The sequence below is a fragment of the Emiliania huxleyi genome, assembly GCF_000372725.1.
Source record: "Emiliania huxleyi CCMP1516 unplaced genomic scaffold EMIHUscaffold_627, whole genome shotgun sequence".
In the NCBI taxonomy this organism is placed as follows: Eukaryota; Haptophyta; order Isochrysidales; family Noelaerhabdaceae; genus Emiliania; species Emiliania huxleyi.
This window is the reverse complement of record NW_005197294.1, coordinates 14,409-24,240: the sequence shown is the minus strand read 5'-3', so window position 1 is coordinate 24,240 and position 9,832 is coordinate 14,409. Positions and strand designations below refer to the sequence as shown.

Genomic DNA, 9,832 nt, shown 5'->3' with positions numbered 1-9,832 from the left:
CCGATGGCTGAGATCTAGGCGTGCCAGCCATCCTTAATACGCATGGCTGCAATTACAGGATCCTAGCCACTCCGCCCACCCATCACGCGCCATTTTGGCTGCCTTCCAGCCAGTGCAGCCATCCTCCGGCCGATGGCTGCGATGGCTGTGTCCCAGCCATCCGCCCGGCCGCAAGATGGCTGTCATACTAACAGCCGTCGCAGCCATCGGCCGGAGGATGGCTAAGCTTACTAGATCCTGACCAAGCGTTCCAACGCGATGGCTGAGAGACAACGACGCCAGCCATCCAGAACAAGGTGTGGTGGCTCGCGGAGCGAGAGTGGAGCCACCTGGGCTCGTGTCGGGGCGGCGAGAAGGCTGGGTCGAATTCGGTGTCGCGCCACCTCGCCCACCGCTCTCGCATGCCATCTCGACAATCCTCTCTGGGCCCCAGACTCCTAACCACTTCCCTTGCTCGCCCAGGACCACAAAGCGCCACCCGCGCGCCCATTGACCCCCCAATCAACCCACTTGCTGTCCCTCAATCCACAATCGCCACCCGCCAGATGTACTTCCCTTGCCCACCCAATACTCTCACCCTCCTGACCCGGACAGTCCAGGTACAGGAAAAGCGGGGAGCGGGGCCCGATCCAAGGAGCACCCCGTCGGCCCGGGAGGGCTGTGAATTTCGGCGCGAGCGGAAGGCTGCCTGCAGACGCTCAGCCCCCAGCTGAGCTGCCGAATCCTCCCGGCTAATCCCCTGACCTGCCGCCTGAAACGGGACAACATTACACCACCTCACACACACTCCCCCCTCAGGGCTAAGCAGTGCGCAAGTCCACCCGAACTCTAGGCGAGGCGTCGACCACTCCTTCGGAATAGCTCTGTCACAGTGGCTGCACTAGACGCGCCCAGAGATGGCGCGCGGCGCGGGCGGATGACTGGAAAGAGAAAATGCGGAGATGCTAGCTCGCAGGTAGATGTGCTCAGCCAAGGGTAGGGGATGAGGGGAATGTGTCAGTGTGAGGGGTGCACCAACCGCAGAGCGTCGTGTTTTGCCTTTAAGACTTGAGGGGGGGGGGGGGGGAGGGAGCCGCCATGAACACTGCCACCTGCAGGACTCGCCTGCGGGTGGATCCCCATGGGGGAAGGGCTGCCGACCCGCTCGGCCCCCCCAGGAAGATTTCCCCAAGGCGGTCTCCCTCTCCCTCTCCTCCCGCCAAGCACCAACAGTCTCGAGGGGTGGGGAGAAGAGCCAGGCAGAGAAGGGGAGAAGAGCCAGGCGGAGAAGGGGAGAAGAGCCGCTAGGCGGCCTCCCTCTCCCCCTCCGCCACCAGGCCTCCCTCTCCCCCTCACTTCCCAGGCCTCCCTCTCCCCCTCCTCCCACCGTGCACCGAGCACCAATGCACTAAACGCACTATCAAACTATTGGCCTAATAATGTACCTAATTATTAGAGGTACCTCTAATAATTAGGTACATTATTAGGCTAATAGTTTGATAGTGCTGTCTCAAGGGGTCAGCCGCTTGCCGAGGGGGTGGACGTACGCCAGCGGCACGAGGGCTTCAGCCACACAGCTACCAAGGGAACGCGACCCACACAAAGCACCAAAGTTAGGCATACCCCCCGGCGCAGTGTCCCCCGCTATGTGTCGCCGTTCGTCGGGGCACGCAATCCTGTGCAGTCAGGGCAAGTGGGGGCGGGGCGGAGTGCCCAGGAGCGTGCTCCTGGGATTTCTCTTCCCAGTCCGGGGGTGCGTCGAACCTTCCATCACCCTGTCGGAAGCGGCGTGCCGGTGGAGGCACGTCCGGGTTTTGGAAGTAAAGATATATTACTTTTTTTGCCTTTAAGACTTGAACAGTTTTTTTATGGTGATTGGTGTGGAACACACGCACTCTTTCATGCTAAATGGTCACACATGCGTGGTAGGCGACACACAGAGTCCATTACGCACTAGACAGTCGACACCCACACAAACACAGCCTGCGCTCTCTCTATCTGTCAATCAACATGAGCTGCGCGTCGGGGCCGCAGAGCTTTCAAGAGAAGCAGGGCTTCAGCTTGTCCCACTCCGCGTCGACGATCCACGCCATCATGTCGGCGAGCAGGTTGGTCTGCAGCGGCGTGAACTCCATGAGGGTGGGAGGATTTTGCCCCGTCGTCTTGTAGTACGGGAAGTGGCCCTTCGTGTTGGCCTCGCCCTCCCCGAGCACTTTCTTGAGGGTCTCCAGAGGCACCTTGTCCAGCCACTCTTTCGGCGCATGGTTGTAGAGGACGGTGTAGTTGCACGTGTACGGCTCGACCCCATGGAAGGCATTGCGGAGCACCTACCACACACGACAGCCGGGGTGCGTGGGTGGGTGTGCGTGGGGAGAGAACAGGCTCTTCGGTCGGAGAGGAGGTGGAGTCTGGGGCTGGGGTGTGTGGCCGGTATGTAGCCCCGGCGAGCGCCTCCACGCCCTCGAGCCGCGCGAGGAGCGGGGCGCCACGCTCCAGCGCTGCCTCGAACTGGTCGAGCATGTCGTAGTAGCGCTCGATTCCGAAGACCTTGTTGGTCCGGTAGTTGAACCCCGTGCCGTGGTAGTTCCAGGAGCCGTCCGCGGCGATGACCGGGACACCGAACAAGCTCGCCAGGTCCGTCGAGCCTCCGAACGCAGCCGCGTCGTACTCCTCGCGCGTCATCTCGCTCGGCGGCGGCCGCACATTCCCCTTCGAGTCGGTGACGGCCTGATGGGGAGAAAGGGTAAGCGATGGAGCGGGTGGCAGGGTGAGGGCGGCGGTGTGAGTGCGGGGAGCGTTGCTCCTTCTTGGAGAACTTTGAGACGAAGGGGCCCGTGGAGGTGCCCACCACGACCAGCACCTCCTTGCACTTGCGCCGCAGCAGCGCGAGCGACGCCGTGTTTTCGATGTTTCCGCCGTCGCCGAGCTTGAGCGTGTTCCACACGCCAGCCTGCGGGCCAGACAGGGAGAACGAGGACAGGACATCAGGCGGAGGCGAAACAAGGATCGGGAGGGGGGGAGGCAAGCACGTTGGTCTCAAAGCGCGCAGTGGGCATCATCGCCTCGAGGGCCGGGTTCATAACCACGCCCTTGCGCTCCTGCCGCAGCATGCTGGCGAGCTGCATGCTGCCCGCTCCAATGTAGAACTCGAGCGAGTTGGACAAGTTGGTGATGCCGAAGCCGCGGCTCCATTCGGACGGGTGCACCCCTGGCACGTGGGCAATGTCGATAGTCTCGGTGACGCAAGCCACGCCACTCACCTCATTGCTCATCATGGATCGGTGATTAGTGATTCGCTCATTGGTTTAGTATTCGTTATTACCGGTCGCACCTCCGCCGCGGGGCCCGAGTAGCCGGTCGCCACTTCGCTCGGCGACACCACGTACATGACGAGCGCGCAGTTGTCGTGCTCCGCACGCGCCTATAGAGTCCGGGTACCGTGCATGACGGCACGGGGGGCTAAGTGCGTAGCAAGAGTGGAGATGGACACGGGAGGAAAGGGGGAAAAGGCCGCTGCGCACCTCCTCGGGCGTCGGACCGCCCACCGTGGCGACCTCCGTGTCGGCGGCGTTGACGCTGCCGATAAAGTCGTCGACGCGGCGCATCCCAATGCACCCAGGCATGGTGCACCCGGGAATGGGGCCCAGCGTCGAACTCGTCGGGCCGTACATGGTCACGCCGATGAGGGGGGTGGCGGCACAGTAGTCAGCCGGAAAGATGTAGTCGCTCCGGCGGCCTTTGGCGTCCACCTCGGCAGCCGAGGCGGCAAACAGACGCCCCTGCGGCACGCCAAAGGGCGCGAGGTAGACCTGCCAGATGTTGCGAATCCACGAGATCGCCCCAAAGGGCTGCCGCGAGAGGCAGGACGCGAAGCACGACCAAGGAATGGAGAGCAGCATATTTTTGTGCGTCATCGGCTTGGTGGACACCGGCTGCCCCATACTGCGGGGCTCAACCGTGCTGCAGGCCTCGACGGTCAGCTCCGACGGCGACAGCTTGGCGCGGCTCACGTCAAGCAGCTCGTCGCGAGGCACGATCTGGTTGAAGCAATACGCGGCCGTGGCCCAGCCGCCGCCGCTCACGCCCGACATCCACAGCTTGGTCGGAGGATCGTCGAGCACGCCCTTGACGGCGAGACCGCGCAGCACGCCGTAGGCGCACGTGTAGGCACGGTTGCCGCCGCCGCTGAGTGCGATGCCAACTCCTCCCTGCTCTTGGGCACGTGCCGCCGACGCCGCGGCAGCTGCCTGCTCGGCTCGGCGTGTGGCCATGAACTCGGGTGAGGGCTTGCTTAGCTTAGGCGGCGTAGTCATTGCTCCCAAGACCGCGCCCAGATAGGTGCAAGGCAAACTGGTTCTTGCCTTGCAGTGCGTGCAAGGAGGAGAAAACTATCTTCTCATTAGGCGTCGGAGAGTTCCGACCAGCAAACCTACACCATGGGCGTGCGAATGCATCAAGCGTATGCGTAATGCGTGAGGCGTAACCCCCGCCGGCCGCCACTTCTCACTCGAATCCGGAATGCGTGTGCGTAGTACGTGGGGCGTAGCGCGCCTTGAGAGGCACACACCCCGATCGGCCGAGAAGGTGGATGCAGAAGACACATTCGTAATAGCTAATACGCAAGACATTTGTAGCTCCCTCAGGCGCCACTTGGCTCGGGCACGACACCGAAATACGCGACGTCTGGCCGACGCACTATGGATCGCAGGCGTGTATTTACATGACATGGCCGATCTATGCATTCTGGGCGATTACAATATGCGTACCTTCTCTGGGGAAAGTTATTTAGGAGCACCCCGGTTTCGGACATCGGCGAACGATTGGACGGTGCCTCCAACTGAGCCAAATGGAGTCCAGCGATGTGGGACCTCAGTCCCAGAAGCTTGGAGCTTCAGGCCGCGACCACGTGGCTAGGTGGACACTAAAGTGCCATTTTGGCGCCAAATCTTGGCGCGAAATGACACGTGGCTTGGCGGGAGTGTGGTGTGCTGCGCTGCTCGACAGCGCTGCTGTTGAGCGCCAGCTGCTGCTCCCTTCAGCCAGACGGCCGGGCCTGCGCAGCACAACCGCTGGCCTTCCTCCTGCCCCACAGGAGCGCGCCAAGGCGCGCGTCTGGGCAAGCAGTGCGTCTCATCGCGATGCGAGAGTCGACGCTGTGACGCCGCCGCTCGCCGGCTAGAATGACAGTGGCAGCATTCGAGTACGCGTCGAGCTGTGCGTACCAGCACTCGTATGCGAGCTAATTGTGTCCCTGAGCTGCTGTGGGGTGCGTGGGCTCAGCTGCGGAGCACGTACTGGGCGGCGGTAGGGGGGTGCTCCTAAATAACTTTCCCCAGAGAAGGTAGCAGTACAGCTCACCTCTCGCGCAACCGCATCGGATCGCAGACCTGACACGAGACAGCAGAAAGGCAGGAACAATGCTCAATAGACGGTGTATCATCGCACGATCGCAGAGAGCCCTATGTCACGCATCATTGCGAGCTAGTAGATCGCCTCGGCCGCGTCGGCGGGCGCCGGTGTGGCCTCCTCCGGCAGGGCCCCAGGCGCGTTCTCGAGGAAGTAAGTGTACATCTCGCCCTTGCCTTTGTAGTAGCGTGGGCCGCGGCTCGTCGCGCCGAACCGGCCGCGCAGATACCGGTACGCCTCCTGCGACACGTGGACACGACCTGGCTCCGAGCCAGAGCACCTGTGCGGGGCATGAGATGGGCGTGAGTGTCGTGGGACGCGTCACGGACACGTCCCGGGGAGGCGGAGGGGCGGGTCGGGTCACATGCGGGCGGCGGTGTTGACGGCGTCGCCGCACAAGTCGTACCTGTTCACATATAGAGGCAGCTGTGGAGAGAAGCTGTTCGCAGCTAGACCTGGCGTCGTCGGAGAGATCAGTACTGGTAGGTCTTGTGCCTATTCACAGCTACAGGCTGAAACGACGCTGTTCACACCGCAGACGCCGCATGTGCCCGATCGCATGTGCCCGATCACGCCCGCGATGGCGGAACCAAAGTCGATGCCCACCTGCAGACGTCAGAGGGAGCGGTCTTCCCACGAATCACAACGAGCACGGGATGTGGGGGAAGCCACCAACGCGATCTCAAGTATTTATCCCGCTTTGGGGTTCCTGGAGCTGGCTGCTGCTGGCTGCTGCTGGCTGCTGCTGGATGGCTGAGGCTGGCTGCTGCGTCTACCAGGGACGAAGGATGGGCCATGTACGGGAATCTTGGGTGCTCTCGGGTGCTCTCGGGTGCTCTCGGGTGCTCTCGGGCCACCTGCACGGTGAGCTGCGGCGCCCTCGGCGCCTCAGCACGCAGCTCGAGGTTGACGACGGACATGACGTTGATTATCGCGAAGCCGAAGCCGGCCTGAGCTCCCGCACGGCGCAAGCAGCTGAGCCTGTCGCCCCCGGAGACTGTGTGTCTAGGCGGTGTCGGTGCGGCGCCGCCGTGGAAGGGGCCCGACCGTTGTCATTCAGGTTTTGCTTACTACTACTACGCGCGCCGCCGCCGCCGCGCGGTCGTGCGGGTCCGGGAGGCGGGTTGGGTCGGGCAGGCCGGCAGCGACCAAATACTGCTCGTTGGCCGTCTTGCGCACCTGTGCGTGCACGATGAAGTGTGATGACTCCGCTCCAGCGGCACCGGACCGCTCACGCAAGCTTTCGTGGTCTTGATTTCATTTTCGTACGCCGGACCCCCCCCCCCCCCTCCGTGGGTGAGTGCGCGCCTTTTGCAGCTGGAAGACGTCTGCGAGGCGGTCGAACCTGCTCACAGCCAGAGGTCTGAAGAGACGCTGTTCACAGCTCGAGGTGTGAAGACGTCTGCGAGGCGGTCGAACCTGCTCACAGCCAGAGGTCTGAAGAGACGCTGTTCACACGGCCGCCCGCACCTCTGCCACCGACGCCATCCCCTCCCTCCCCTCCACCTCCCTCCCCTCCTCCTCCTCCTCCGCCGCCGCCGCCTCCTCGGCCTCCGCAACCCTGCCGACCCTACCGACATCCACGCTGGCGCTGCGGTAGCGCGGGGGCTCGCCGCCTGGCGGTACCACCGCACGCACACCCGACAGCGCGGCGAACGCCCCGCCAAACTTACCGCGCTGCGCCTCCCGTTGCGCGGCCACGGCTTGCCTCGCCTTTCCGAGTGGTGAGTCAGGCGCGGCGCGGTCTGAACTGCCGCGAGGGTCGCCCGTTGCAAGCGAAGTCGCGCCCAGCTGCCGCGACACAAAGGCGCCCAAGGGTGTGCGGCACGGCGCAGCGGCAAGCTGGGAAGGCAGCGGCGTCAGCGCCGTCCGCAGCAGCCCGCGTCCGAGTCCGGCGGAGGCGAGGTAGTTGCGGTGGGAGGCGCGCTCGCGGCTGGTGGAGCGGCGGGGCGACGAGCGGGACGACGAGCCCTGCGTATCGCGGCCATACGCGGCGGAAGAGCGCACAGGAGCCGCGGGCAGCAGCGCTTCGGCGAAATAGGTCGAACGAACGCCGTGCTTGCTCGCTGCCAACAGGTCGGGCTGCTTGGTGAACTTGACGGACCCGCCACGCTCAGCGTCCACCAACGCGGCGGTGGCGCCTGAGACGTGGACCTTCCCGGCGGCGCCTATTGATCATGAGCCATTCATGACTCATTATGAACTCAGAGGAGGACACGTAGACCTTCGCCGCGGCGCCCTGCTCCTCGAGACTCGCCGCACCGGCGATCGCCGCGCCCCACAAGTCGAAGTGGAAGCGGACGGTGCCGATGATGCCGCCGATGGCGGGGCCCGTGTGCACGCCGACGCGTATGGCGATGTCGACGCCGTGCTCGCGCTTGCACAGCACACACCTGGCGGTCCACTATAACGTCGCAGGCACCTGCGCAAGAGGGGCGAGGGGGTTGGTCAGATGGTGTGATGGCCATCAGCAATGGGCTCCCACACACTGTACTCGGGTTAGCTGCAGGGCGCAGGTGGGCTGTGCGCCCGAATGAGCTGTGGGATGCAGGTCCCGTCGGGCGCGCGCGCGCGCAGAAGAGGGGCAGGCTGGGAGAGTTCGCGCCTTGAATCGCGTGCGCAGCTCGTACTCGCCTCGGTACGAGAGAGTCCAGCTCCGTGTCCGTCCTTGAGGCGTGGCGGAGGCGGCTATCCGAGCCCTGCAGGTGCATCAACACCCCAGGGAGGGAGCACGCGCCCAGGACGGTGGCACACCCCATACGCACGCCTCGCGGCCACGGCGCCCGCCGCAACCGACGCCGCTCCGCATCTGACCCGAGCGCAATACGCGCATTTCTTCTTTTTCCCGCGCCAGCGAAGCCCCATGAAGCACAGCATGCGCCGCGGCAGCAAGCGGTCCCTGCAGGCCTACCAGTCCGGCTCCGGCGCCGGCGGCGGCTGCTCCAGCGCAGACGGCAAGAGCCCGCCCAGCTCCGGCGACGAGAACGCGTCCAACGGCGTTGACCTTCTCTCCGGGCAGCACGACGACGACAAGTGGGCCGACTCGCTCGCCTCCCCGCCCCGCCCCGTGCCGGCCGCGGCGAAGCCGGCCTTCAAGCTGCGCCTTATGAGCGAGGATCCAGAGACGGCCGCCGAAGCCGCGGCGCGGGCGGCCGAGGCTCAGCAGCGCGCAGGCGCGCGCGCAGACGCGCAGGCCTGGGAGCAAGCGAAGCATCAGGTGCTGCTTCTGCAGCAGTCCAAGGCGGCCGCCGAGGGCGCGGGCGGCGACGCGTCGGCGGACGCCGGCCGGGTCTCGGCTCGACTCAGCAACGGGAAGGCCGCGGCGGCCATCAAGGAGTCCATCGACGACGGCAACCGCGGCGACTGCGGTCAGGTGTGCGCGGGCCGACGGCAGGGGCAGCAGAACCGCGACGGCTCGATATACGTGACCGGGGTGTGCAAGGCGCGTGCGCAAGGCGTGCTCGGCACGATGCCCACCGCTGAAGCGGAGGAGGCGCTGCTGACGACGCTCGGCGCTGAGGTCGACATGTGCCTGGAGCTCCCCGCCCTGCAGGACGCTGTCGTCGCGGCGCACTCGGCGCACCGAGCCGGCACAACCACCATCGCCGGCGGCGGAGGGCAGATCCGTGTGGTCGGCCGGGCGGTCAGCGCGCTGCGGGAAGTGGAGCGCTTCGATGCCGCCGCCCAGAGGGGCGAGGTGCCGGCACAAGTCCTGCAGCTTGCCGCCGCAAACAAGGCGGCGGCAGAGCGGCAGAGGACGCGAGCAGAGCTGTGGGAGGAGGTTGGCGGCGCAGCGACTTTGATGGCGGCGGCGATGGAGGAGGAGGAGGAGGAGGAGCCCGCCGGCATGGAGGAGGAGGAGGGCGACGAGGAGCCCCTCGCCGACCCCGACCAACTGGCGGCGGCGGCGGCGGCGGTGGAGGCCGAGGAGGCCGAGGGCAGCGAGGCCGCGGCGGAGGTGGGCGCCGCCAGCCACCCGCGGGCGCCGACCCGCACCCGCTTTGCGCTCGCGCTGCTGGGGCGGCTCTGGCGCGACGCTGGCCTCATCGGCCCCGCGGCCGAGGTGCGCGAGCGTTTCGGCACGACTCCCTTTTGGCTGCTCCGGCACGTCGGCATGCGGCTCGCGATCCAGCGGCGGCGGCTGGCGGCGGAGGCGGTGGCAGGGCTGGACTGCTCCTACCTCCTGCGGCTCGGCATGCAGGACGTGCTCATCGGCTACAACGACAAGCTCGACATCGCGACCGGCATCCACCCCGCGGGTTCTCTCTAGGAACCTCGCGCGGAATCCGCTGCACCTCTCCGCCACTTTTCTGTAGGCCGCGTGATGGGGCGCATCGGCATCATCAACTGCTACCAGTTCGTCTCCTCGCTGCCGCGGGTGCGGCGGGGCGCGCTGTCCGTCAAGCCGCGGCGCAAGCTCTTCGAGGAGTACCTTCGCCTCAAGGAG

The 9,832-nt window shown here is 65.4% G+C and overlaps 3 protein-coding genes across 3 annotated transcripts in view; 1 reads left to right on the top strand and 2 right to left on the bottom strand.

Moving 5' to 3' along the window:
* Positions 1 to 1,855: 1,855 nt before the first annotated feature.
* On the bottom strand, positions 1,856 to 4,344 carry EMIHUDRAFT_446127 (hypothetical protein). The gene is made up of 6 exons (XM_005763594.1): positions 3,501 to 4,344; positions 3,311 to 3,400; positions 3,009 to 3,239; positions 2,783 to 2,929; positions 2,431 to 2,706; positions 1,856 to 2,306 (listed from the first exon to the last, which is right to left on the bottom strand). The coding sequence occupies exons 1-6, from the start codon at positions 4,290 to 4,292 to the stop codon at positions 2,019 to 2,021; spliced, it is 1,824 nt and encodes a 607-aa protein (XP_005763651.1). The 5' UTR covers positions 4,293 to 4,344; the 3' UTR covers positions 1,856 to 2,018.
* Positions 4,345 to 5,450: 1,106 nt separating this feature from the next.
* On the bottom strand, positions 5,451 to 6,496 carry EMIHUDRAFT_446126 (hypothetical protein). The gene is made up of 6 exons (XM_005763593.1): positions 6,472 to 6,496; positions 6,243 to 6,335; positions 5,951 to 5,991; positions 5,866 to 5,880; positions 5,750 to 5,791; positions 5,451 to 5,665 (listed from the first exon to the last, which is right to left on the bottom strand). Exons 2-6 carry the CDS (start codon positions 6,303 to 6,305, stop codon positions 5,461 to 5,463), a joined length of 366 nt encoding a protein of 121 aa, XP_005763650.1. The 5' UTR covers positions 6,306 to 6,335; positions 6,472 to 6,496; the 3' UTR covers positions 5,451 to 5,460.
* A 1,995-nt stretch (positions 6,497 to 8,491) lies between these two features.
* Positions 8,492 to 9,832, top strand: part of EMIHUDRAFT_120403 (hypothetical protein) — a gene marked incomplete at both ends in the record, with an annotated part of 4,000 nt that continues 2,659 nt past the window's right edge. The window contains 2 exons of the mRNA XM_005763592.1: positions 8,492 to 9,644; positions 9,702 to 9,763. Of these exons, the coding sequence (XP_005763649.1) occupies positions 8,492 to 9,644; positions 9,702 to 9,763 (1,215 nt within the window). The remainder of the gene's footprint in view (positions 9,645 to 9,701; positions 9,764 to 9,832) is intronic.

Coding starts and splice junctions, on each gene's coding strand:
- EMIHUDRAFT_446126 (XM_005763593.1), bottom strand. CDS start 6,305: ATGTCCGTCGTCAACCTCGAGCTGCGTGCTGAGGCGCCGAGGGCGCCG. Junction 5,992..6,242: donor CGCCGCAGCTCACCGTGCAG/GTGGCCCGAGAG, acceptor TGACGTCTGCAG/GTGGGCATCGACTTTGGTTC. Junction 5,666..5,749: donor GTCAACACCGCCGCCCGCAT/GTGACCCGACCC, acceptor TGCCCCGCACAG/GTGCTCTGGCTCGGAGCCAG.
- EMIHUDRAFT_446127 (XM_005763594.1), bottom strand. CDS start 4,292: ATGACTACGCCGCCTAAGCTAAGCAAGCCCTCACCCGAGTTCATGGCC. Junction 3,401..3,500: donor GCGGTCCGACGCCCGAGGAG/GTGCGCAGCGGC, acceptor CGGACTCTATAG/GCGCGTGCGGAGCACGACAA. Junction 2,307..2,430: donor CGCGGCTCGAGGGCGTGGAG/GCGCTCGCCGGG, acceptor CGTGTGTGGTAG/GTGCTCCGCAATGCCTTCCA.